General features: G+C 41.1%; 1 protein-coding gene across 1 annotated transcript in view; it reads right to left on the bottom strand.

Moving 5' to 3' along the window:
- Positions 1-12,437: 12,437 nt before the first annotated feature.
- Positions 12,438-25,801, bottom strand: part of CLIC2 (chloride intracellular channel 2) — a 35,888-nt gene continuing 22,524 nt past the window's right edge. The window contains exons 4-6 of the mRNA XM_017678960.3: positions 23,714-23,820; positions 22,849-23,030; positions 12,438-13,492 (exon numbers count right to left, since the gene is read on the bottom strand). Coding sequence (XP_017534449.1) covers positions 13,331-13,492; positions 22,849-23,030; positions 23,714-23,820 — 451 coding nt within the window. The 3' untranslated portion in view covers positions 12,438-13,330. The remainder of the gene's footprint in view (positions 13,493-22,848; positions 23,031-23,713; positions 23,821-25,801) is intronic.

Raw genomic sequence — 25,801 nt, 5'->3', positions numbered from 1 at the left:
TGCCAATTACATCAACAACATGTCTTGTACATTGACCATTTGCATTTCCTCTTCTAGGAATTGCCTCTTCAAATCCTTTGTGTTTTTTATATATAATCCTTTACCATTGCCTTACTCAATTAAAAAAAAACCTCTATTAAAAAAAAACCTCTTTTATTTGTATATAATTCACATACCACACAATTCACTCATTTAAAATATACTATCCAATGATTTTTAGCATAGTCACAGAGTTCTGCAACCATCACCAAACTCAATTTTAAGCTATTTTCATCACCTCAAAAACAAACCTCTACCCTCTATCCCTCTTCCCAACTAGCCCCAAGCAACCACTGATGTACTTCCTGTCTCTAAAGATTTCCTTATTCTAGACATTTCATGTAAATAGAATCATACAGTATGTGACCTTTCATAACTGGCTTCTTTCAGTTACCACAGTGTTTTAGAGGTTCATGCACATTGTACCATGGATCAGGACTTCATTCCTTTTTACAGTTGAAGAATATTCCATTGTGCAGACAGACCATATTTTGTTTATCCATTGGGGGACATTTGGGTTGTTTCCACCTTTCGGCTATTATGAATAGTGCTGCCATGAACATTCGTGTACAAGTTTGTGTTTGAACACATGCCTTGAATTCTTTGGGGCTTAAACCTAGGAGTGGAATTCCTGGGTTTCCCGGTAACTCTATGTTGAGTCCTTTGAGGCAATGGCAGACTTTTTCCACAGTGGCTTCACCATTTTACATTCCTACCAGCAATGTATGAGAGTTCCGATATCTCCATATCTTCTTCAACACTTGTTACTTTCTTACTTTTTGATTCTAGACATCCTTAGTGGATGTGAAGAGCTATTTCATTGTGGTTGTGATTTGCACTTCCCTGATGACTAATGACAATGTGCAGATTTTCACATTGTTATTGGCCATTTGTATATCTTCCATGGAGAAATGTAGACTCAGATCCTTTACCCATTTTTAAACTACATTGTCTTTTTATTATTGAGTTGTAAGACTTCTTCATATGTTCTAGGTGCTATTCCTTATCAGATATATTATTTGTAGATATTTTCTCCTATATTCCTTTTGCATTTTCTTGAGGGTGTCCTTTAAAGCACAAAGTTTTAAATTTTGATTAAGTAGAATTATCTATTTTTTCTTTTGTTTGTGCTTTTGGTGTCATGTCTAAGAATGCTTTGCCAAATCCAAGGTCATGAAGATTTACTCCTATGTTTTCTTCTAAGAGTTTTTTTGTACTTTTACCTCATACATGTAGGTCTATGCTCTATTTTAGGTTTTTATATATGCTGTGAGACAGGGATCTTTTGCATGAGGATATCCCAGACACCCTTTGTTGGAGGGGTTATTCTTTTCCCACTGAATGATTTTGGCACTCTTGTTGAAAATCAATTGACCATAGACTATGTTTATTTCTGGACTCTCAATTTTATTCCACTGGTCTATATATCTATCCTTATGCCAGTACCACATTGTCTTGATGTAGCTATTTGGTAAGCTTTGAAATCAGAAATGTGAGTCTTTCTATTGCGTTTTTCTTCTCCAGGATTGTTTTGGCTCTTTTGGTCCCCTTTTAAATCCATATGAATTTTAAGGCCAGCTTGTCGATTTCTGCAAATAAGGAAGCTGGATTATTGATGACTGGGATTTCATTGAATCCGTAGATCAGTTTGGGGAGTATTGCCATCTTAACAAAATTAAGTCTTCCAATCCTTGAACATATGATATTTTCCCATATATTTAGGTCTTTCAAACTTTCAACATTTTCTAGTTGTCAATTTTTGTAAGTCTTAACATTTTTTTGGATAAGTTATTCATAAGTATTTTATTATTTTTGATGCTATTGTGAATGGAATTGTTTTCTTAAGTTCATTTTCAGATTGTTCCTTGCATGTGTGTAAAATACAATAGATTTTTTATATTAATTTTATATTTCTCGACTTTGCTCAACTCATAAATTAGTTCTAATAGTTTTTTTAGTATAGTTCTTATGATTTGATCAAATGCTTATCGTGTATCCACTGAGATGATCATGTGATTTTAAAAATAGTATTGATATGATGTATTAGATTATTTGATTTTTGGATATTGAGTTAACCTTGCATTCCTGGTACAAAGCCTACTTGATAGTGGTGCATACTTTTTTAAAATATGTTTTTGGATTCAGTTTGCTACTATTTTGTTGAGGATTTCTGAATTCATATTCATATTTATTGGTCTATAGTTTTCTTTTATTCCAATATCCTTAAAGTGGCTTTAGTATCAGGGTAATATTGGCTTCATAAAATTTATTAGGAAGTGTTCTTTCTTCTTCTGCTTTTTGGAAGAGTTTGTGAAGAATTAGTATTAATTCTTCCTTAAATGTTTTCTAGAATTTATTTGTGAAGCCATCTGTGCCTGGATTTTTCTTTGGGTAGAGTTTTGATTAGGATTCAATCTCTTGGCTTGTTGTAAGTCTATTTAGATTGTCTGTTTCTTCTTCAGTCAGTTTCAGTACTTCAGTATCTTGGTAGGAATCTCTCCACCTCATCTAAGTCATCCAATTTCAGTCTTCTTTGTTTTTTTCTTGGTCAATCTACTGGAAAGGTTTGTCAATTTTATTGATCTTTTCAAAGAACAAACTTTTGGTTTCATTGATTCTATTTTTTATTTATGCTCCATTTCATTTATCTCTCCTCTAATTTTTATTATTTCTGTACTTCTGCTTGATTTGGTTTTCTCATCTTTTCAAGTTTCTTAGAGTATAAGATTATGTTATTGATCTTGGATCTTTTCTTTTTTCTTAATATAGGCATTTACAGCTATAAATTTCTCTGTGAGCACTGCTTTATCTGCACCCCATAAGTTTTGGTATCTTGCATGTTCATTTTCATTTATCTCAAAGTATTTTCTGATTTCCGTTTTTGATTTCTTCTTTGACGCATTTACTAGCTTATTAGGTGTGTTTTCTTTAATTTCTTTATATTTGTGAGTTTCCCACATTTTTTTCCTGCTACTGATTTCTAATTTTATTCCGTGGGAGGTCAGAGAACATACTCTGTATTGTTTGTATCCTTTTGAATTTTTTGAGGTTTGTTTTATGGCATAGCATATGGTCTATTCTGGAGAATGCTCCATGTGCCCTTGAAAAAAAAGTATATTCTGATTTTAGGTGAAGTGTTCTATATATGTGTGTTAGGTCTAGTTGGTCTGTAGCATTGTCCAAGTCTTCTATTTTCAGTTAAGGAAATAAAGGAGAAAAGTATACAGTTACACAGTCTTATAATTACGTGACTGCATTTACTGGTGCTCTATGGTGTGTGTGTGTGTGTGTGTGTGTGTGTGTGTGTGTCTCACTTGCATTCAGATTGAAGAATTTTCACTAATTATTGTAAAGTGGCTCTGCTAGGAACAAATTCACTCACTTCTTGTTTATCTTGGAATATACTGCTTTCCTTTTTTGAAAGTTAGCTTTGCTGGATACAGGATTGTTTATTTTGAGAAGTCTGCTGCTAATCTTATTGATATTCCCTTTCAAGTGATGAATCATTTTTTTCTTGCCACACTGAATATTTTCTCTTTGTGTTTGACTTTCAGCATTTTTATTGTGATATATGTGTTTGTGAATCTCTGCTTTTGTCCTACATGCAGTTCATTGAGTTTCCTGTGTAGTTATTATTTTACAATAAATTTTAAGGAGTTTTCTGACGTTATTTCTTTGGATATTTTTTCGACTCTTTTCTCTCTCATGGCGCCTGTATTGGTGCACTTCTCTTAGGCTCTGTTCACTTTTCCACTTTCTTTTTCTTTCTGATTTTCAGCTTGCATAATCTCTATTGAAATATCTTCAAATTTGCTAATTTGTTATTTTTCCAGTTGAAATCTACTATTGAGTCCCTCTAGTGAATTATTTATTTCAGTTGCTGTACTTTTGAACCCCAGGATTTCCCTTTGCTTCTTTTTTAAAAAATAATTTATCTTTATTTATATTCTGTATTTGATCTGCCAGTGTCTTCATATATACTTTTACTTCTTTAACCATGTTTTCCTTGAGTTCTATGAACGTATTTGTAATGACTACTTTGAAGTCTTTTTCTGTGAAATCTGACATCTGCTTGATATCACAGGTAGTTTGTATTGCCTACTTTTTTCCACAGTGAAACTAGACATAACAACTCTGGGTATTGGTCCCCTCCCCACCCCAGGGCTGCTGCTCCTTATTTTTTCTGTGTGACTGATTATGTTAGTGACTACCACCTTCTACCGCCACCTGCGCTCACACAGAGTGTTAAGCCTCTGATGTTGCTTCTTAAAGAGGGTGTTTGTATGCCCACAATCACCCTTGAATGGCAGTGATACTGACAGGGCTCCCTTTCTCTCTCTGTTTCTTCCCCTGACCATACATATCCAGCTGTTAAACCCCAGTAATTGCCAGCTGATGGCTCTATTTTCATCAAAGCTTTGGGGGCATAAATTGTTCTTCAAACTAATTCAGTCAAATTATGCCTGCTTTGAAGAATAGTTTCTGAACTTCATGCTTGATACTTGTTCTGACCCAAAGAAGGCTTCTCCCAGCTGTCTTATTCCTGGTTCTTTCCTGCCAATTATGTAGCCTATAGTCTATATTTTTATTAAATCCACAAATTTCCTACCCAGTGCCTTTCAATACAGCCTCCACTGGTCTTGAGAATGTCCTTAGGTTTAAACTTCTCCATGCTCAATTGTAAATAAAATCAATTCCTTTGTGAAGACATTGTGAGCTTTCTTTTCATGGTCCACTTCTCCATCCAGGCAAAATCTATGAGCCAGGGCTCTGGAGCTGCGGTTGGAGACAGTGGCAAGCTTCTTTCTGAGTGACACCCCTGCTCTTGGAGTTGAATACTCAGTGGCAGGGGGTATCTGTTTTATGTGGAACTACCACCTCATGAGCCAGAAAAAAGGCAGCTTGGTCAGGACTCCAGTCTTAGCACACTACACCCAAAGTAGAGCCTCTGTCCCACAAGTGGGTGCTTGGTGGAAGAAGGGAAACTTCACTTCTCAACTGAGTTTGCCTGGGACTCAGCCTCAACAACACAAGTGTGGTCAGGATGAGAAATGATGACATGCTGCTCCTCCCAGGAAGAAATCCTCCTGACTGGCTGTTGGAAGCAGAGGGAGCTGCAGCAGTCTGTAGTGGAGTCTCCATCCTGCTGAGTGAGGAGAAGAGGGAGTTGTCTTGGTTCAAATATTACAGACTCTTGCCTTTCTTATAAAACCAGTATAATATTGTATATCAACTATACTTCAATAAGATAAAACTTTGTAGGTGTCTCTGGAGACCTTTTGAATGAGCAGCATATTCAGAGAAAATTAAATATTTTTACTGAACTATCATTGATATATAATCTTATATTGGTTTCAAATGTGCAACAGAGTAGTTCAACAGTTACTCCTAATATTAAATCCTCACCTCCACTAGTGCAGTTACTATCTGTCAACCTAGGAAGATGTTACAAAAGCAGTGGCTATATTCTCCATGCTGTACTGCCATTCCTGTGACCAACGTATATTATGATTGACAACTTTTCTGCCCCTTTATCCACCTCACCATCCCCATTCACTCACCCCAACACCTTCCCCCTCATATCCGCCAGTAACTTCTTGGTATCTTTGAGTCTGCTGCTGTTTTGTTCCTTCAGTTTTGCCTTGTTTTTATATTCCACAAATAAGTGAAATCATATGGTATTTGTCTTTCTCCACCTGGTTTATTTCACTGAATATAATACCCATGGATCTATCCATGTTGTTGCAAATGGTGGGATTTCTTTTCTTCTTATGACTGAATAATATTCTATTGTGTATATGTACCACAACTTCTTTTTTATTACAATTTTTTATTAAGATATTATTGATATACACTCTGATGAAGATTTCACATGAAAAACAATGGGGTTAATACATTCACCCATATTACTGAGTACCCACCCCCACCCCATTGCAGTCACTGTCCATCAGTATAGTAAGATGCCACAGAGTCCCTGTTTGCCTTCTCTGTGCTACACTGTCTTCCCCATGATCCCCCACACCGTGTGTACTAAACATAATACCCCTCAATCCCATTCTCCCTCCCTCTTCACCAACCATCCCCCACCCCTCCCCTTTGGTAACCCCTAGTCCCTTCTTGGAGTCTGTGAGTCTGCTGCTGTTTTGTTCCTTCAGTTTTGCTTGGTCTTTATACTCCACAAATGAGGGAAACCATTTGGTACTTGTCTTTCTCCACCGGCTTATTTCACTGAGCATAATACCCTCTAGCACTGTCCATGTTGTTGCAAATGGTAGGATTTGTTTCTTATGCCTGAATAGTATTCCATTGTGTATATGTACCACATATTCTTTATCTATTCATTGACTGATTGATTAGCAGTTAGGTTGCTTCCATATCTTGGCTATTGTAAATAGTGCCACAATGAACATAGGGGTGCATATGTCTTTTTAAATCCGAGACCTTGCATTCTTTAGGTAAATTCCTAGGAGTGGAATTCCTGGGCCAAATGGTATTTCTATTTTTAGTTATTTGAGGAATTTCCATATTCCCTTCCACAGTGGTTGAACTAGCTTACATTCCCACCAGCAGTGTGGGAGGTTTCCCCTTTCTCCACATCCTCGCCAGCATGTGTTGTTCCTAGTCTTTTGGATGTTGGCCATCCTAACTGGTGTGATGTGATATCTCATTGTGGTTTTAATTTGCATTTCTCTGATAATTAGCGATGTGGAGCATCTTTTCATGTGCCTGTTGGCCATCTGAATTTCTTCTTTGGAGAAGTGTCTGTTCATATCCTCCACCCATTTTTTAATCGGGTTATTTGCTTTTGGGGGGTTAAGGCATGTGAGTTCTTTATATATTTTGGATGTTAATCCCTTGTCGGATATGCCATTTACAAATATATTCTCCCATACTGTAGGATGCCTTTTTGTTCTGTTGATGGTGTCCTTTGCCGTACAGAAACTTTTTAGTTTGATGTAGTCCCATTTGTTCATTTTTGCTTTTGTTTCCCTTGCCTGGGGAGATATGTTCATAAAGAAGGTGCTCATGTTTATGTCCAAGAGAGTTTTGCCTATATTTTTTCTAAGATTTTTATGGTTTCATGACTTACATTCAGTTCTTTGATCCATTTTGAGTTTACTTTTGTGTATGGGTTTAGACAATAATCCAGTTTCATTCTCTTATATGTAGCTGTCCAGTTTTGCCAACACTAGCTGTTGAAGAGGCTGTCATTTCCCCATTGTATGTCCATGGCTCCTTTACCATATATTAATTGACTGTATATGCTTGGGTTTATATCTGGACTCTCTAGTCTGCTCCATTGGTCTATGGGTCTGTTCTTGTGCCAGTACCAAATTGTATTGATTACTGTGGCTTTGCAGTAGAGCTTAAAGTTGGGGAGCGAGATCCCCCCCCCACTTTATTCTTCCTCCTCAGGATTGCTTTGGCTATTTGGGGTCTTTTGTGGTTCCATATGAATTTTAGAACTATTTATTCCAGTTCTTTGAAGAATGCTGTTGGTATTTTGATAGGGATTGCATTGAATCTGTAGATTGTTTTAGGCAGGATGGCCATTTTGACAATATTAATTCTTCCCAGCTAAGAGCATGGGATGAGTTTCCATTTTTTAGTGTCTTCTTTAATTTCTCTCATGAGTGTCTTGTAGTTTTCAGGGTATAGGTCTTTCACTTCCTTGGTTAGGTTTATTCCTAGGTATTTTATTCTTTTTGATGCAATTGTGAATGCAATTGTTTTTCTGATTTCTCTTCCTGCTGGTTTGTTATTGTATAGCAATGCCACAGATTTCTGCATATTAATTTTGTATTCCACAACTTTGCTGAATTCAGATATTAGACCTTGTACTTCTGGAATGGATTCACTAGGGTTTTTATGTACAATATCATGTCATCTGCAAACAGGGACAGTTTGACTTCTTCCTTGCCTATCTGGATGCCCTTTATTTCTTTGTGTTGTCTGATTGCCGTGGCTAGGACCTCCAGAACCATGTTGACTAGAAGTGGAGAGAGTGGGCATCCTTGTCTTGTTCTCAATCTTAAAGGAAAAGCTTACAGCTTCTCGCTGTTAAGTATGATGCTAGCTATGGATTTGTCATATACAGCCTTTATTATGTTGAGGTACTTGACCTCTATACACATTTTGTTGAGAGTTTTTATCATGAATGGTTGTTGGATTTTGTCAGATGCTTTTCCAGCATCTGTGGAGAGGATCATGTGTTTTTTGTCCTTTTTGTTGATTTGGTGGATGATGTTGATGGATTTTCTAATATTGTACCATCCTTGCTTCCATGGAATCATTCCTAGTTGCTCATGATAGATGACCTTTTTGATGTATTTTTGAATTCGGTTTGCTAATATTTTACTGAGTATTTTTGCATCTATGTTCATCAAGGATATAGGCCTGTAATTTTCTTTTTTGTGGTATCTTTGCCTTGTTTTGATATTTGAGTGATGCTGGCCTCATAGAATGAGTTTGGAAGTATTCCCTCCTCTTCTACTTTTTGGAAGACTTTAAGGAAGATGGGTATCAGGTCTTCACTAAATGTTTGATAATATTCAGCAGTGAAGCCATCTGGTCCAGGGGTTTTGTTGTTAGGTAATTTTTTGATTACCAATTGAATTTCGTTGCTGGTAACTGGTCTGTTCAGATTTTCTGTTTCTTCCTGGGTCAGTCTTGGAAGGTTGTATTTTTCTAGAAAGTTGTCCATTTCTTCTAGGTTATCCAGTTTGTTAGCATATAATTTTTCATAGTATTCTCTAATGATTCTTTGTATTTCTGTGGTGTCCATAGTGATTTTTTTCCTTTCTCATTTCTAATTCTGCTTATGTGGGTAGACTCTCTTTTTTTCTTGTTAAGTCTGGCTAGGGGTTTATCTATTTTGTTTATTTTCTCAAAGAACCAGCTCCTGCTTTCGTTGATTCTTTCTATTGTTTTATTCTTCTTGATATTATTTATTTCTGCTCTAATCTTTATTATGTCCCTACTTCTACTGACTTTGAGCCTCATTTGTTCTTCTTTCTCTAGTTTCATTAATTGTGAGTTTAGACTGTTCATATGTGATTGATCTTCTTTCCTGAGATAGGCCTGTATTGCAATATACTTCCCTCTTAGCACGGCCTTTGCTGCATCCCACAGATTTTGCGGTGTTGAATTATTGTTGCCATTTGTCTCCATATACTGCTTGATCTCTGTTTTTATTTGGTCATTGATCCATTGGTTATTTAGGAGCATGTTGTGAAGCCTCCATGTGTTTGTGGGATTTTTCATTTTCTTTGCATAATTTATTTCTAGTTTCATACCTTTGTGGTCTGATAAACTGGTTGGTACAATTTCAGTCTTTTCTAATTTACCAAGGCTCTTTTTATGGCCTCATATATGATCTATTCTTGAAATGTTCCATGTGCACTTGAGAAGAATGTGTATTCTGCTGCTTTTGGGTGTAGAGTTCTGTAGATGTCTGTTAGGTCCAATCTGTTCTAATGTGTTGTTCAGTGCCTCTGTCTCCTTACTTATTTTCTGTCTGGTTGATCTGTCCTTCAGAGTGAGTGGAGTGCTGATGTCTCCTAGAATGAATGCATTGCATTCTATTTCCTCCTTTAATTCTGTTAGTATTTGTTTCACATATGTATGTACTTCTGTGTTGGGTGCATAGATATTTATAATGGTTATATCCTCTTGTTGGACTGCCCCCTTTATCATTATGTAATGTCCTTCTATGTCTCTTGTGACTTTCTTTGTTTTGAAGTCTATTTTGTCTGATACAAGTACTGCAACTCCTGCTTTTTTCTCCCTATTAGTTGCATGAAATGTCTTTTTCCATCCCTTCACTTTTAGCCTGTGTATGTCTTTGGGTTTAAAATGAGTCTCTTGTAAGCAGCATATAGACGGATCTTGTTTGTTTATCTATTTATTGGCTCTGTGTCTTTTGATTGGTTCATTCAGACCATTTACATTTAGGGTGATTGTCGATAGGTATGTACTTATTGCCATTGCAGGCTTTAGATTTGTGGTTTCCAAAGGTTCAAAGGTAACTTCCTTACTATCAGCAGTCTAACTTAACTCGCTTAGTATGCTATTACAAATACAGTTTAAAGGTCCGTTTTTTCCTCCTTTATTCATTCATCATTATCAACCTAAAAGAGTGTGTCTCATGTTCTTTGATGAAATTTTGTTCTTACTCTCTCTTTGCCATGTGAGCACACAGAAAGAAGGCAACCAAGAATAGGGTTCTCTCCAGGCCTGATCATGCTGGCACTCTGCTCACAGACTTCTAGCCTCCAGAACTATGAGAAATAAGTGTGTCATTTAAGCTACCTGTTGTTTATGGCATTTTATTATGGCAGCCTGAGTTCACTCAGGTAGATTTTGGTAACAGAAAGTGGGGTGTTGTTGTTACACATACCTAAATATGTGAAAGTGACTTTGTAAATGAGTAATGGATAGAGGCTGAAAGAGTTTTTTCTTTTTGATTTTGTTAATTGAAGTATAGTTGATATACAATATTATATTGGTTTCAAGTGTACAACATAGTCATTCAACAGTTATATACATTATTAAATCTTCATCCCAACTAGTGTAGCTACTGTGAACATAGAAAGATGTTTCAGAACTATTGACTATATTCTCTGTGCTGTACTTTCATCCCTGTGACTAATTTATATTATAATTGAAATTTTGTGCCTCTTTGTCCTCTTCACCTATTTCACCCCCCACCCCAATCCCTGCTAGCCACCAGTCACTTCTCAGGGTCTATAAATCTATTGCTGTTTTGTTCATTTTGTTTTGCTTTGTTTATATTCCACATATAAGTGAAATCATATGGTATTTGTCTTCTCTGTCTGGCTTGTTTCACTTAGCATGGAACTTTTTTTTAAATTTAACAACTATTTATTGAGCTCTCTTTTGTGACAGATCCTTGATTATAAGCTTTGGTGATCTTCAGTGAAAAAATTCAACTCCTTACCTGCAGGGAGCTTAACCAGTGGGGTCTTTTTAAGTGGTTTCAAGACAGCGATTCCAGTGAAGGCTCGGAAAGAACAGAGGAGAGCTGTCTATCTTTTAGAGAATACATAAATAATCATGAATTGAATGTTCATAGACATATGGATGGTAGAGGCTGTTCTGGTGAGATCTCACATGGAAATGAGGAACATATGATTGAAAATTGGAGGAAAGGCCATCCTTGAGCTAAAGTGGCAAAGAACTGGCCTGCATTGTGTTGTAGTTTTTCACCATGGATGAGAAATGCCACCTTATTGGATATTAAGTTTTCATACATCTGTCTATTTGTGTTTGTAATCAAGATTCCACTACTATCTATTTTTGCACCAACTAATATTTTTTTTCCTTTATGTTTTTTAAAAATGTGACCCTAATGGGTAAAAATTCCCTTTCCTCTATTGAGTAAATCACATCAGTGGGAGAAGAGCTTGCTGGTGCTAGGTTCATCCAGGACCCCACCTTGAAGTTATGTGTCTGCCCGGGTTGGAAATAATGTGTGTAAGGCCTACATTTACGTGCTTATAAAAACACATCTCAGAATTTTTAGGGGTTGTGCTATGCAAAGGCTATATGATCAAGTCTTGTTTGAGGTCAGGCTGGGGGAACACGTAAGAGTGTACTTCTGTTATGTAACCTTGTGCTTACTCTTTTCATAATACATATGTATTGTAATAACATGTCGAATTGCCTGTCTCCATTATCAAACTGTCTTTTGTGAGAAAAGAGAAAATTCCTTCAACATGAGGCAGAATTTTTTTTACATACTTTATAAGGTTGTTGTGAGGATTAAATAACTAAATAATAACATAGTACTCAATAAGTAGTTACTGAATTGAATTGTATTGGTATTATCTAAGAAAATAATAATCCTTTTGTCTAAGAGGGGAATTCTGAGGTGTATCAGTATCTATGGAGTTGAATAATGCCTACTTGTCACAACTGCCCATCCTGTTATATGCTGGAGGCACACTTTTAATATGGTACAATCTGTAAAAATGAGTTTTAGGGCAGGTACAGAGAAATTTTGTTTAAAATCATAGATTTTGAAAAACTGTACTCTTTGAAGTCATATCAGTGAGAATGGAAGGATCTAATTTATGCAGAGAAGCCACAACCCCACCATTTAGCTCAGGTGCACTTTCTCAGATCAGAGGTCTTCTAGCAAAGAGGGAATACCACATTATGCATTTATCTTAACTCTGTGGTTTGCAAAGACAGTATTTTGAGCCCTTTTGAAGTTCATGTCTGTTAACTCTTTACTCATTGACTTACTTTTCATTGAACCTATTAAAACATTGCTTCATTTAAATTTTATCTAAACTCCACCCTTCCCCCAAAGCCCATAATAACACTGTGTCTTCCTTGTTTCTCCTCTGAAGAACCAAAAGTTAAGCTCAGCCTTTGTTTACAGATTTTAGTGATTTTATTTTAACATGTAAATGCGAGTACATTTGGCAACAGAGCATTTAAAATTCTACAGAAAACTTTGTGGTTATCCTCTAAGGACAGTGTGCCTTACTTATCCTTTTATGGACAGCAATGAGACCTTTTGGTCAGTCGAATTTCTTAGTTTGCTTCTTATTTCTAGTGAATAAAATATCTGATTCAGTTTACAACTTTGCCATATACTTGATTCTGATCTTTTAAAAATTATTATGTTTTCTCTAATAATGCTTGTTCATTTAACAATATAATCTGGTCATAAAGGGCGTAGTTTCATCTCTCACTATGAGGTAGACATATTCGTAGGTGTTAAATGCCATTCTAAGACTAGTTGGTCTTGATCTGTTCCTAGAGCTGATTTTTTAAAATCATTCATGAGGATTTGGCTCTCTGATATGCTAACACTCTGATTTTATTGTTCATATCAGAAATAAACTTGTGCACTTATAAAACCAAGAAAAGCATAAAGTTGTTTTAATGATCTAATGTTTCTAAATGTTTCTAAAGAGAAGCTTCACGTTGTGGCTCTAGATATGTCATGTGCAACTTCAGCCATCTATTAAGCTTACACATGATGCATTGTAAGAATTCAAATAGCAAATGATCTTGATGCTTTCCATGTCATTTAATATTGAAGTGGGTATTCCATGGAAACAAAGAAAATGAACTGAAAATATGAAGACTTAAAATATACAGTGGGCAGATAGTTTGGGCTCACTAGATATAGAAAATACAGCATTCCTTTGAACAAGGGAGTTAGATAGAGGAAACAGTATTTTCCATAGTCTTCTTTCCAAAAGCCTTTCTAATATAACAAGTGAAGAGAGCTTTTTCTGCTGAAAGAGTTGTCCTAACTCTTCTGTTTAGCTACACTTGCATAGGTAATTTCAATTTCTTTGTCTTCAGGACATGTATGAGTAAATTCTTCACGGGCATAGGCATTGTGGAGATAGCGCCAGACTCCTGAGAATTCTGCTGGAATGTCAAAGTTGCGGTATTTCTTGGCAGCAATCTGGGATTTGGGGGAAAAAAGATGAGAAAACAGTTAGTAGGAAAAGGCATCAGTAACATGCCTAGTATCTAGAAACATCTCTCAAAAGTCAAGATCATTAAGGTCATGCTATCTACACAAAAAGTACTACAAAAATAAATCTTATTTATATTTATGCTATATTTAATTAATATGTTTAGAAGAAAGTAAAGAAAAAGAGTATATATTGCCTTGCTAGACTGAGTTTGTTTAAGATCCAGACTATATCTTATTCCTTTATGTATTCTCTGGTTCAGGCATATAACCCAAAATAGAATAAGTTCCATTCAATAAGAATTTGTTAAATTAATGATTAAATCATCATGAAACATTAATAGCCCACATTATCACTTATTGCTTGTTATGATCTAGACACTGGTCTAAGCATTTTACATGTCTTAATTTATTTAATTTTCTCAATTATGTGAAATGGGTAATGAAAGGAAAGGAGCGACACATAGCAGCAATTCACCGGAGAGTTCCGCTTTATTAGGGAAAGGTGCTGGGTTATATAGGAAGGGGCATGAATTGATTGACGTGTCACTTCTACGGGGCTGTTGGCTGTTGGCTAGGTGCTGGGATTGGGAGGGGGGCGAGAGGTGATTGGGCTTCAGGTGGCGCCGGCGGGAACTGAGGACCCCGAAGAGAAGCCGGAAGTTTGCCATCTTACTGGTGGGGACCCTTCATTCCCCCCTTTCTCCTCTATGGGTTTGTGGACGTCGCTTTCTCTCTGGCTGCTTCCTGCTGAACAGGGGTGGAGAAGGGAGTGAGGGCTTGAGGATTGGGAGGAAAGGGTTGATAGGACTCCCCGCAGTAAGGACGAGTAGATGTGGACTTCTTCAGGTTTGGAAATCAATGAAGGTTCCCTGTAACCATAGGTTGGCCAAGAGGATATGGGTGTCAGGAGCCAGGCGTCTGCGGCTATTGTTTCCAGGAACAGTTTCCAGTGGAGAGAGGGGTCCATCTCAGCGTGTGGTGAGGAGGTCACGTGAGGGTGAGGGATCTTCTGTGGCCAGAAGCTGGTAGTTCCTGAGTAAAAGCTGGTTGAAAGCTTGATTAGAGATTTTTCCGACTTGGGATTTGATGAACTTTATTATACAGGGTAAGAAGAGACAGGCGAGAAGAATGATTATTATGGGGCCTGCAATGGGCCAGAGCCAGGTGAGGAGGGGGTTTGTTAGTATTGATGAGAATGGGTTGGAATTGGAAGCAGAGTGGAGACTGGAGGCAAGGTCGGTGAGTTTGGTAATGTCAGTTTCTACAATGCCAGATTCGTTGATGTAATAGCAGCACTCTTCCCAGAGGAAGACGCAGGTGCCGCCCTTCTCGGCTGTAAGCAGATCTAGGGCCCGCCGGTTTTGAAGGGTGACTTTAGCTAGCGAAGTGACCTGTCTTTGGAGAGAGGCTAGAGAATCGGCAGTGGATGTCAGGGCTCCCTCAAGTTTGGCGTTGAGATCTCTAACTGCCTATAGAGAGTGCCTATAAGGCTTCTCCCGAAAACCCTGCCCCAATGGCTGAGGTGATCAAAGAGCTACTGACCATGATGGGAAGGAAAGCAGCTCTTTTTGTGCGCGAGGGCAAGGGAGGTTGGAGCTCAAGGAATTCTGCCATGCTGTAAAGTGTTAACTGTGGGATTAGGGTGACGAGAATGCAGGGTGTATCGGAGTTGAGAGGCAGTGAGTTGAAAAGACTGCCATTACACCAAAAGAAGTGTCCCGGTTGCATAAAAGTCTTAGAGCTGGAGGTAGGGGTGTAGATAGAGAGGCAGTGAAGTGCGCTGGAGGGGGGTGGAGTTGGGCTTACACAGTGGTGGATGGTGAGATTATCTGCGTATTCTGGTTCCCATAGGGGTATGTCTGCCAGGGGGCAGAGGGGTTGTCTTTCTGCATGGAAGGAGTAGTTGGAAATATTAAGTGGCACGGCGGCCAGCAGTGGGCGCTGTAGTGATGCGCACAAGAAACAATTGGCTGTGTTAAGGGTGTGGTTGAGAAAGATGGTGGTGTCCTGAATGAGCTGTAATGAAGAGTAGGAGAAATGGGAAGAGGGGCGGGGATAAGAAGATGAAGAGGCGCTATCAAGAGTTTGGATAATGACTTTTTCAGAATGTCTGCTATCTGATGCAACTTGAGAGATCTGGGAATGAGAGGGAACATACTTTCGAGAGATATGAAGGGTACTGTGGAGGGTCGAGGACTTCCCGTAGTAAACTGAGGCTGTGACTCTGGCAGCCCATCGAGAGTCCCAGGGATCTGGGATTGATAAGGAGAATGAGCCGTTGGGATATTTCATGAAACGGTTGGAGGAGTAATACTGTGGGTACTGGAAGTTACCTATGTAGTGAATTGTGCAAGACTAGTAGGGACATCTCCTGTAGGTATCTGGCCATCGCCTGCAATAGGCTTGTTTTTGGTCATAGAGGAAGCAGAGGTAGGGAGAATAAGGGGAGCTGCTAGTGAACACTTCAGTGGAGGGAGGAAAGTGGAGGTATAAAGGCTCAGAGCAGCTTTTCAGAGGGCAGTCTAGTGTGGCAATGAGGGCAGTAACTTTTGTTTGATGCTGTGTGTAAGTCTGTCTGACTTTGAATCGCCATACAAAGGAGGCTGGGGTGCTGGGGAAGACAATAGGAATGAGGAAAAAAAGCGAGAGAGCAGTAAAGGAGGAAAAAGTCATGATTCGGGTATGGATGGCAAAGGGGGTGAACGGGATTTTGGAGGAAAAAGGACAGTAAGGTCAGGAGTCTGGAGGGAGGGAGAGTCTGTAAACTTTTGTAGGTTAAGAGATCTTTTAGGTGATGTGGGGACAGAATGGTAAGGGGTGCTCTGAATGTCAGTTTATGAGCTTCTTTCTGCAAGAGCTGTCTAGCGGCTAATGCTCGTAGGCAGGGGGCCCATCCCTGAACTGTGGGGTCTTATTGCTTGGAGATATAAGCTACTGGGGCAAAGCATATTGGCCTAGGACTCCTAGAGCTTGACTGGACCTCTCATGAATGTATAATGAGAAGGGCTTCGACAAATCAGGAAGATGGAGAGCTGGGGCTTCTACAAGGGCTTGACGGAGCTTAATGAAGGAGTGTCGGGGTGAGGAGGATAATGGTTTTTTAGGGGGGCTCTTGCTGAGGTTGTATAGGGGTCTTGCCAACAGGGTGCAGGGAGAAGTTAGGGATCTACGTTCTAAAATATCTAGCTAGGCTTAGAAAGGGCCTAGAAAGGAAAGGATTTTTGTCTTGGTTTTGGGAATGGGCAGGTCAGAGAGGAGCCATTTTCTGTCTAAGGTAATGGACTTTCTTTGTTGAGATAGAAGGAATCTGAGGTAAGTGATAGGAGGGGAAGAGATTTGAGCTTTGACGGGGGATACTCGGTAACTTCTGGAAGCTAGAAAGTTAAGTAGGGAGGCAGTGTCAAGTTGAGACTGTTCCCACGAGAGACTGCCGAGTAGAAGATTGTCTATGTATTATAAGGTGGACTTGGAGTGATCATGATGAAACTGTTTGCGGTCCTGAGCTAGGACCTGTCTAAAAATATGGGGACTATCTCGGAAGCTTTGTGGCAAAACTGACCAAGTGAGTTGTTTAGAATGTCTTGTGTATGGGTCCGTCCAGGTGAAGATGAAAAAATTTTGGGAGCAGGGGTTTAGAGGGATAGAAAAATGGGTCTTTGAGATCTAGGACTGAGAAGTGGGATGCTGAGGCTGTATGGATTTGGAACTAAGGGATGGATAGGGACAATGGCTATGTAGATGAGGCGAAGGTCTTGGACAAGGCGGCAAGATCCGTTGGTTTTTTTAACAGCTAATATGGGGGTATGTCTTTGAGATCTAGGACTGAGAAGTGGGATGCTGAGGCTGTATGGATTTGGAACTAAGGGATGGATAGGGACAATGGCTATGTTGATGAGGCAAAGGTCTTGGACAAGGCGGAAAGATCCGTTGGTTTTTTTAACAGCTAATATGGGGGTATTAAATGGGGAGTGAGTGGGTCTGCTTGAATGATGGGTTGGAGGCCTATGAGGGCTGAAGTGGTTAGGGGGTATTGTGCCTGACAGATATACTGAGAGGGGTCACATAATTTGATAGAGGCAGGGGGACATAGGGCCACGGAGGGGCTTGTAATGTCCCAAACTTTGGGATTTACAGGGTGTATGAGGGCAGAACCAGAGCTTTCATTGGGTAGAGGGGGGTCGTCGGCTATGAGGGCCATCAGAAAGGGAGTACTGGGGGCTGTGGGAGTGGATATAGTTATGGAAACGTGGAGGAGGGAAAGGATGTCTCATCCTAGTAAAGGGATGGGACACTGGGGCATAACCAGGAAGGAGTGGGAGAAAGGTATGGGATTGTCTTGGATTGTGCATAAAAGGGTGGGTGGGGGGTTTAATGGGAAAATCTGTTTACCTCCTACTCTGACTATAGGAGTAATGGCTGGCGTGGTAGGGCCCCGGTATTCTCACAAGACTGAGAAGGTGGCTCCTGTATCTAGGAGGAAGGAGATGGGGTGACCGTCTACTGTTAGAGTAACCCTGGGCTCCTGTTTGGTGATGGAAATGGTCGGGCGAGAAGCCCCCGGGCCCCATCAATCTTCTTCTGCCAGCCCCACTACGGCGGGCTTAGGATGGGGGTTGTTTGTCCAGCCTCCCCTTCGGGTGGTTGGGCAATCAGACCCGCAGTGGCCCTTTTTGTGGCATCTGGGGCATGGGGTGGTAGGAGATCTGGGGGAGGGGCACACCCTTGACCAATGTCCCTCTTTTCTGCACTTGAAACAAGCTCTTGGGGGGGCTTGTTTGTAGAGGGGCACCCAGGTTGTGGTTTTATCAGCTGGGCCAACATCTGGAAATTGGCCTGATCAGCCTTTTGTTTACGGCATTCTTTCTCCTCCTCCCTCTTATGGAAGACTTTAAAGGCCACTGTTAGGATCTCAGTCTGTGGGGTAGCGGGGCCCTGTTCTAACTTTTTGAGTTTAGCTTTAATGTCGGGGTAGCCTTGAGCTAGGAAGTATGTCATAAGGACATGTCTTCCTTCAGGTGTTTCTGGGTCCAGGCTGGTATACTGTAATAGGGCTTGAGTGAGTCTGTCTAAGAACTCGGAGGGGGTTTCGTCTCTCTTTTGAATTATGTCTTGGAGCTTTTGAAAATTGACTACTTTACAAGCTGCCCTTTTTCAGACCTGCTATTAAGCAGGAGGCAAAAATATCTCGAGAGCAGAGACTCATGGTGGTGTTATAATTTCAGTGTGGGTCTTGTTCGGGGACAGCAGTGGGGCCAGGGGGATAGGTGGGGTCAGTCCTGTGGGTTTCAGTAGCCTGCATTTGGGCAAAGTCCTAAACTTGTCTACGCTCTTCAGGGAGGAGAGTATTGGCCAGGAGCATGAAAATGTCATGATGTGTGAGGCTGTAAGACTGGAGGGTCTATTGAAACTCCCTGATGTATGTCATGGGATCAGTGGAAAAGGAACTTAGGCGTTTCTCTAGTTAGGCTAAATCTCTTAAGGAGAAAGGGACGTGAACGCGCACGCTGCCTTCGGATCCTGCTACCTCCCGGAGGGGGGGCGATAATTTTGGGAGGCTCTCGGGACTGAGTCTGAGGGGGACTGAAGGGTTCTGGCTCAGTCTGTGGGGGAGTGACGCGGTCTAGCCGTGCCTAGTCGAGCAGGTCCTGAAGTGCAGAAGGGGGGCAAAGAAAATAAAGAAAGATAGAATCGGACCCACATGTCGCCAGCTAGCAGCCCAGCTGCTTGCCTCTGCTGCTTTAGTTGGGCTTGAACTCATGACTCTGAGGTTAAGAGTCCCATGCTCTACTGAGCTACAGCAGGGCTCCAGTTAATCGCTTATGGAATGCGTTGTTTTCTATTCCTGCCACATCGGCAAGTGGGGGAAGGGCATAGCTAGAAGCAGGGGCGGTGTTTCTACACATCTTCAAGGTCTCCCTATTTTCAGAGTGAGGAGTCTTGGCAAGATATGTTTTTGTGGACAGATAACTTCTAAGGACTGCACCGGTTGTTCTCTAACTTGTGCTTTCCCATGCTGCGTTCAGACATGGGGGGAGGTGCTTTCCCATTCTCTCTACAAACATGTGAGAAGACAAAGGCGGTCCCTAACAGGGGAGAAACAGGTGATGAGGGCAAAGACGGAGGAGGCCCCTGGGACCTAGTTAAAGGGGGGCTGAAAGGCTCAGGCTTAATCTGCAGGGAATGAAGGTGGAGGAGGTGAGATGGGGGAGGAGATGGTTGGGGAGGAAGGGAGAAGGGCTGTTGTAGGAGAAGAAGGGGAAGGGAGTGAACAGGAGGCTTCTGCGGGGGCGGCGGCTTGCAGGCTAGGAGAACTTGGGAGGGGGCGGGGGGAGGAGGAGGTGGAAAGCTTCCATATAGGGAATCTCCTTCCATTTTTTTAGGCGCTGGCAGTAGTTAAAAAGATCGCGAGTGATGTTAGGATCAAGAGTTCCCCCTGCAGGTCATTGGTTGTTATTGTCTAGGGGGTATGTCGGCCAATCTTGGGAGCAATATTTACGGAAAAGTTTTGGTTTTATATCAGGCATCAGGGAGAGGGTAGCCAGATGCTTAAGCAGGCATTCAAGAGGTGAACTTTCAGGGAGGGATGAGGAGGCTCCCATGGCTAAAGGACAGAGAAGGAGACAAACAGGGGAAGACGAACGGAGATCCTCGGACTGGAAGCAGACCACAAGGAGACAAAGGGCGTCCCTGATGATCCTTGGTGGTCTGCGGAAACTCGTATACGAGTCGGAATTTCTTGGAAAGTGTGGGTCGTCACCCAGACTTCCCTAAGAAGGCAGAGTGCCGGAGTCTCGAGGTACCTAGCGCTAGGCGTTTTCGGCGGATGGAACAGAAGGAGGAGGGGGGGAAAAGGGAGCGTTCTCATCCACAAAGGAGTCACCTCGTTTATGGCTGTTGGAGGGGGTGCCTGAGAGTCAGCCGCAGCCGTGAAGGCCTGAGGCGGGGATTTATGACTGTCAGAGGAGGGGCCTGAGCATCCGCCACAGCCGTAAAGGCTTGAGGCGGGGATTTATGGCTGTTTGGGGAGGGGCCTGAGGGTCCACCGCAGCTGTGAAGGCCTGAGGCGGGGAGAGTTCCCTCCTCATCCCTGAGCGTCAGGGCCTTGCCGGACGATCACGGTCAATGGCACTGCGATAGCTCAGGGAAGAGTGGCCCACCCCGGGGAAATTTTGCTTAAAAACTTTCAGCACTGATGGAAGGGATGGTGAATGCGTTTATGACTGTCGGAGGAGGGGCCTGAGCGTTCCCCGCAGCTGTAAAGGCTTGAGGCGGGGATTTATGGCTTTTGGAGGAGGGGCCTGAGGGTCCGCCGCAGCCTTGAAGGCCTGAGGCGGGGAGCGTTCCCTCCTCATCCCCGAGCGTCAGGGCCTTGCCGGACGATCACGGTCAATGGCACTGCGATAGCTCAGGGAAGAGCGACCCACTCCGGGGGGAAAACTTACCTAAAGGCCAGAGAGGAGTGGTGAGTGTGATGAGCCAGCGCCGGAAAAAGAGGACGAGGGCAAGCTGCTGCTGGTGTCGGGGGGAAGACGGGGCCCAGTTGGGGTGTCCCGTCTCCCGGGTTTCGGCACCAATGAAAGGAAAGGAGCGACACATAGCAGCAATTCACCGGAGAGTTCCGCTTTATTAGGGAAAGGTGCTGGGTTATATAGGAGGGGGCATGAATTGATTGAGGTGTCACTTCTACGGGGCTGTTGGCTGTTGGCTAGGTGCTGGGATTGGGAGGGGGGCGAGAGGTGATTGGGCTTCAGGTGGCGCCGGCGGGAACTGAGGACCCCGAAGAGAAGCCGGAAGTTTGCCATCTTACTGGTGGGGACCCTTCAGGTAACATTACTCCATTTCATAGATAAGACAGTGGAAAACAACTTCTGATTTAGAAAAAAAGAAACAAGGAGAAAAAAACATAGGGAAAAATCTCTTGGACATAAACATGAGCAACTTCTTCGTGAACATATCTCCATGGGCAAGGGAAACAAAAGCAAAAAAGAACAAGTGGGACTATATCAAATTAAAAAGCTTCTGTACAGCAAAGGACACCATCAGTAGAACAAAAAGACATGCTACAGTACGCGAGAATATATTCCTAAATGACATATCTGATAAGGGGTTGACGTCCAAATTATATAAAGAGCTCATGCACCTCAACAAACAAAAAGCAAATAAGCCAATTAAAAAATGGACAGAGGAGTTGAACAGACACTTCTCCAAAGAATAAATTCAGATGGCCAACAGACACATAAAAAGATGCTCCACATCCCTAATCATCAGAGAAATGCAAATTAAAATCACAATGAGATATCTCCTCATGCCAGTTAGGATGGCCAACATCCAAAAGACAAACAACAACAAGTGTTGGCGAGGATGTGGAGAAAGGGGAACCCTCCACTGATGGTGGGAATGTAAATTAGTTCAACCATTGTGGAAAGCAGTATGGGGGTTCCTCAAAAAACTAAAAATAGAAATACCATTGGATGCAGGAATTCTACTCCTAGGATTTACCCTAAGAATGCAGGATCCCAGTTTGAAAAAGACAGATGCACCCCTATGTTTATTGCAGCACTATTTAGCCAAGAAATGGAAGCAACCTAAGGTCCATCAGTAGATGAATGGATAAAGAAGAGGTGGTGCATATACACAATGGAATATTATTCAGCCATAAGAAGAAAACAAATTCTATCATTTGCAACAACATGGGTGCAGCTAGAGGGTATTATGCTCAGAGAAATAAGCCAGGTGGAGAAAGACAAGTATCAAATCATTTCACTCATCTGTGGAGCATAAGAACAAAGCAAAAACCGAAGGAACAAAACAGCAGCAGAATCACAGAACCCAAGAATGGACTAACAGTTACCAAAGGGAAAGGGACTGGGGAGGATAGGTGGGAAGGGAGGGATAAGGGGGAGAAAAAGGGGCATTACAATTAGCAGACATAATGTGGTGGGGGGCACGGGGAAGGCAGTACAGCACAGAGAAGACAATTAGTGATTCTATAGCTTCTTACTATGCTGATGGACAGTGACTGCAATGGGGTATGGGGGGGGACTTGATGATGGGGGGAGTCTAGTAAACATAATGTTGCTCATGTAATTGTAGATTAATGATAACAAAATAAATAAATATATAAATAAATAAATAAATAAATAAAAGGAACAAGATGTTTCATGCACCCCCAAGGAGATAATCATGGATTTTTTATCCCAGGAAAAAAAGAGATATACACTATACATAATGATGATGGCAAGCCAATCATGTAACAACCTCACACTGCAGAGTCTCTGTGCTTCATACTGGCAACAATCAAACTCCTTCCAAACCATTTAGACTGCTCTATAAAGACTTACTTTAATAATATTCAGTTTGGGTAACAAGCTGCAGTCAGCCAGTGTCAGCTGATCCCCATCCAAGAACAATCTTCTGGAAACTGTGAGTTCCTCAGCATTTTCTGAATCAATTTCATCCAGAAGTGGGGTCTTTAAGTAGTCATCCAGACGCTTAAATTCTCTGAGCAGAGATTTTTCAAAATCTGAGGCAATGAAGTCATAGGGTACTTATAAATACATTGTCTTCATGCTTAAATACATTCTCAATATGCTTTTCACACATTTAGACATCTCTATCTATACACACTGGCTTACACTGGCTCTGCAAAAATCTCAGATAGTTATCTATAATGTTCAACTACCCACTGATAATTCGGTCAGATGTGTAATCAAATAGTGAGTGGAAATATTTTTGGACTTTTCTTGGGGAGGTACGTTGGGAGGAGACTCAAATAAAGGAAGAAAAGTGATATATGTTATCACTTAACACAGAATAGCAGAATCAGAGACTAATAACTCTCATGACTCAAAGGATAGTAAACCTATTCAACAATGTTTGTAGGGTATGGTAGGTGCTATGGTTTAAGAAACCTTTAAAGTACACAGGACTGGAAAAGTTGGGGGATGAAGAAATACATCCATATAGTTAATTCACACCTGGTGTGTCAATGCTCTAATTGAGCTAAGTTGATAATGGCTATATTGAATATTGGGTTCTAAATCTAATAAAACTTCATGCAAGGGAATTTCAGAGATGAGAACAGAGAATGAGGGGAAGACTAATCCCCCAGATATACTGTGTATTCAGGAAAATCCTATTTTTACTAAGTGTGAACTTGAGAATGAGCAAGTGAGAAAAACAGAAATTTAAACGAAGGTATCTTACATTTATTTGTCTCCTTTTGTGTGTTCTTAATGTATGCAGAAAACTTGGCAAAGAGGTTACAGCCCACATCAAAGGACTCCTTGTTCTTGGGACTCAGATGAGGAAACCTTAAAAAAGAAACATCACTACACTATCATTCACACACAACACGACAGAGACCATGTGTCCTGGCTTGCATTCTACTGAGAATGGAGATTTTGGAAAATCGTGTTGGTAACTGAAGGTCCTGAGGCACCTTTCATTGGAAATATGTATTTTTCTCAATCTCAGAATACTTCAGTTTCTAAAGCTCACTGAGAAACCAGCTGTCTGGAATTCAAAGCTTATTTACCTGTGAAAACAAATTTTCAAATGGTAGTTAGGTCCCCATACTTACCCCTAAAAGCTTATTTGGCAGAAGATATGGTAGTAATACATATTTTCAAAGATAAATATTAGGAAAAAAGGCTTCAAATATTGTAACTTACAAAACAAATGAAAGAATAAAGAGGATGGAAAAAAGTAGCCATGTTATCTTCCTCTTAGTAATACAAAGTTCATTTAGCATAATAAAATAAAATAATGTAATAATGTAATTCATCACATTAACAAATTAAAGAAGGAAAATCATATGATCATTCATACATGCAGAAAAAATATTCAATGGTAATCAATTCTTATTCATAAAAAAACCAATAGCAGCTAAAAATGGTCAGGCCAAATAGTTATCTTCCATGATTCCTCTCTTTCTCTCCATCCCCATATTTGACCAATTTAGCAACTCCAGCCAGCTTACCTATCAAGATGTACCCAGCATCTGCCCACTTCTCACCATCTCCACTCACCCCTACCCCGCATTCCAGCCTGGCCCAAAGCTTCTTGACTGATCTCCCCACTCCCATGCTTGTTCCCCACACTCCCAGACCATCCTCTACCTGCTGCCCCAGCAATCATGCTAAAAGGTAAGTCATATCATGTCTCTCTCTACTTATTACCCTATAATGTCCTCATCTCATTCAGACTCAGCCCAAGTCCTCACAGCAGTCTACAATATGATCGGATCCCACTCCCCTCTGAGACAGGGACTGTAGATGTAGTCAGAGTAGGGTGGGAGACTCCGGAGGGGGCAGGGCGGGATATTTGCAGTCAGAGCAATTTAACTACATGCAAGGAAACCCCTCTACTAAAACTCTATGTTAAACATTGAGCTCTAGAATCATTCTTCAGTGAGATCAGTTAATGTTCCCCAGATAAAGAAGAGCAGCACATGTTTTCTTATGCTGACCATTTACAATCATGTGTAAGGCTCACTTGAGCAGGCTGAAAGGCCCAGGCCTCTGTGCTGTCTTTCCTCCTTCAGATGTGATGAAGTGATTTTGCGAACTGGGCAACTAATTTAGCAAGTAAGCCCAGGCATAAACAACACAATAAAAGGCAGGAAGGATTCCACCTTAAAGATAAGATTGCATTTTAACAGTGAGGAAGTGAAGAAGTAAGATTCTTAATTTACTCTTTAGCACACAATGCCTCAGCCCACCTTGGGGGCTGAGCAGGTGGCCTTGTTTCATATGCCCCCAGACCAAGATGCTGGTATGTCAGGGAGAAATCATCAGAGGAAGTTGCTTGTGTTGTTAATTCTAAATATTCAGGGACCACTTAACAAGTCCACACCCCTAAGATTTTTTCATGTTCTCGAAAAATCTTCAACTGCCTATAAAACCCCCTAGACAACGCACCACTATGGGCTCTCTTGTCCCCTCCTGGTGTGAGCCGGGATCTCTATTCTCTCACTTTATTTCTAAATGAAAGCCTGTCCCTTGCTCTCCTGCCTTGAGTGTTTGTGACGCTCATTCTTCAGCTTCGCGGACAAGAACCCCGGCATCACTCCTCTCTGCCTTACTCACTTCATACTCACCCCCTTGTATTCTTCATACAGAACTCTGACAGGCTCCTGCCCCAGGGCCTTTTAACTTTGCCCCTAAATGGAGTGCGTTCCCTCACACGTGCGCATGGACTGCTCCCTCTCTTCTTTCAGGTCCCCCCCCCGCCCCACCCGCTGCTCTGGCCACCTTCTCTAACACTGTAACCTCTCCCCTGCCCCTAATACCT

Source organism: Manis javanica, chromosome X (assembly GCF_040802235.1).
Source record: "Manis javanica isolate MJ-LG chromosome X, MJ_LKY, whole genome shotgun sequence".
NCBI classification, from domain to species: domain Eukaryota; kingdom Metazoa; phylum Chordata; class Mammalia; order Pholidota; family Manidae; genus Manis; species Manis javanica.
Note: the sequence above shows the minus strand (reverse complement) of the source record. Positions and strands in the feature narration are given on the sequence as shown.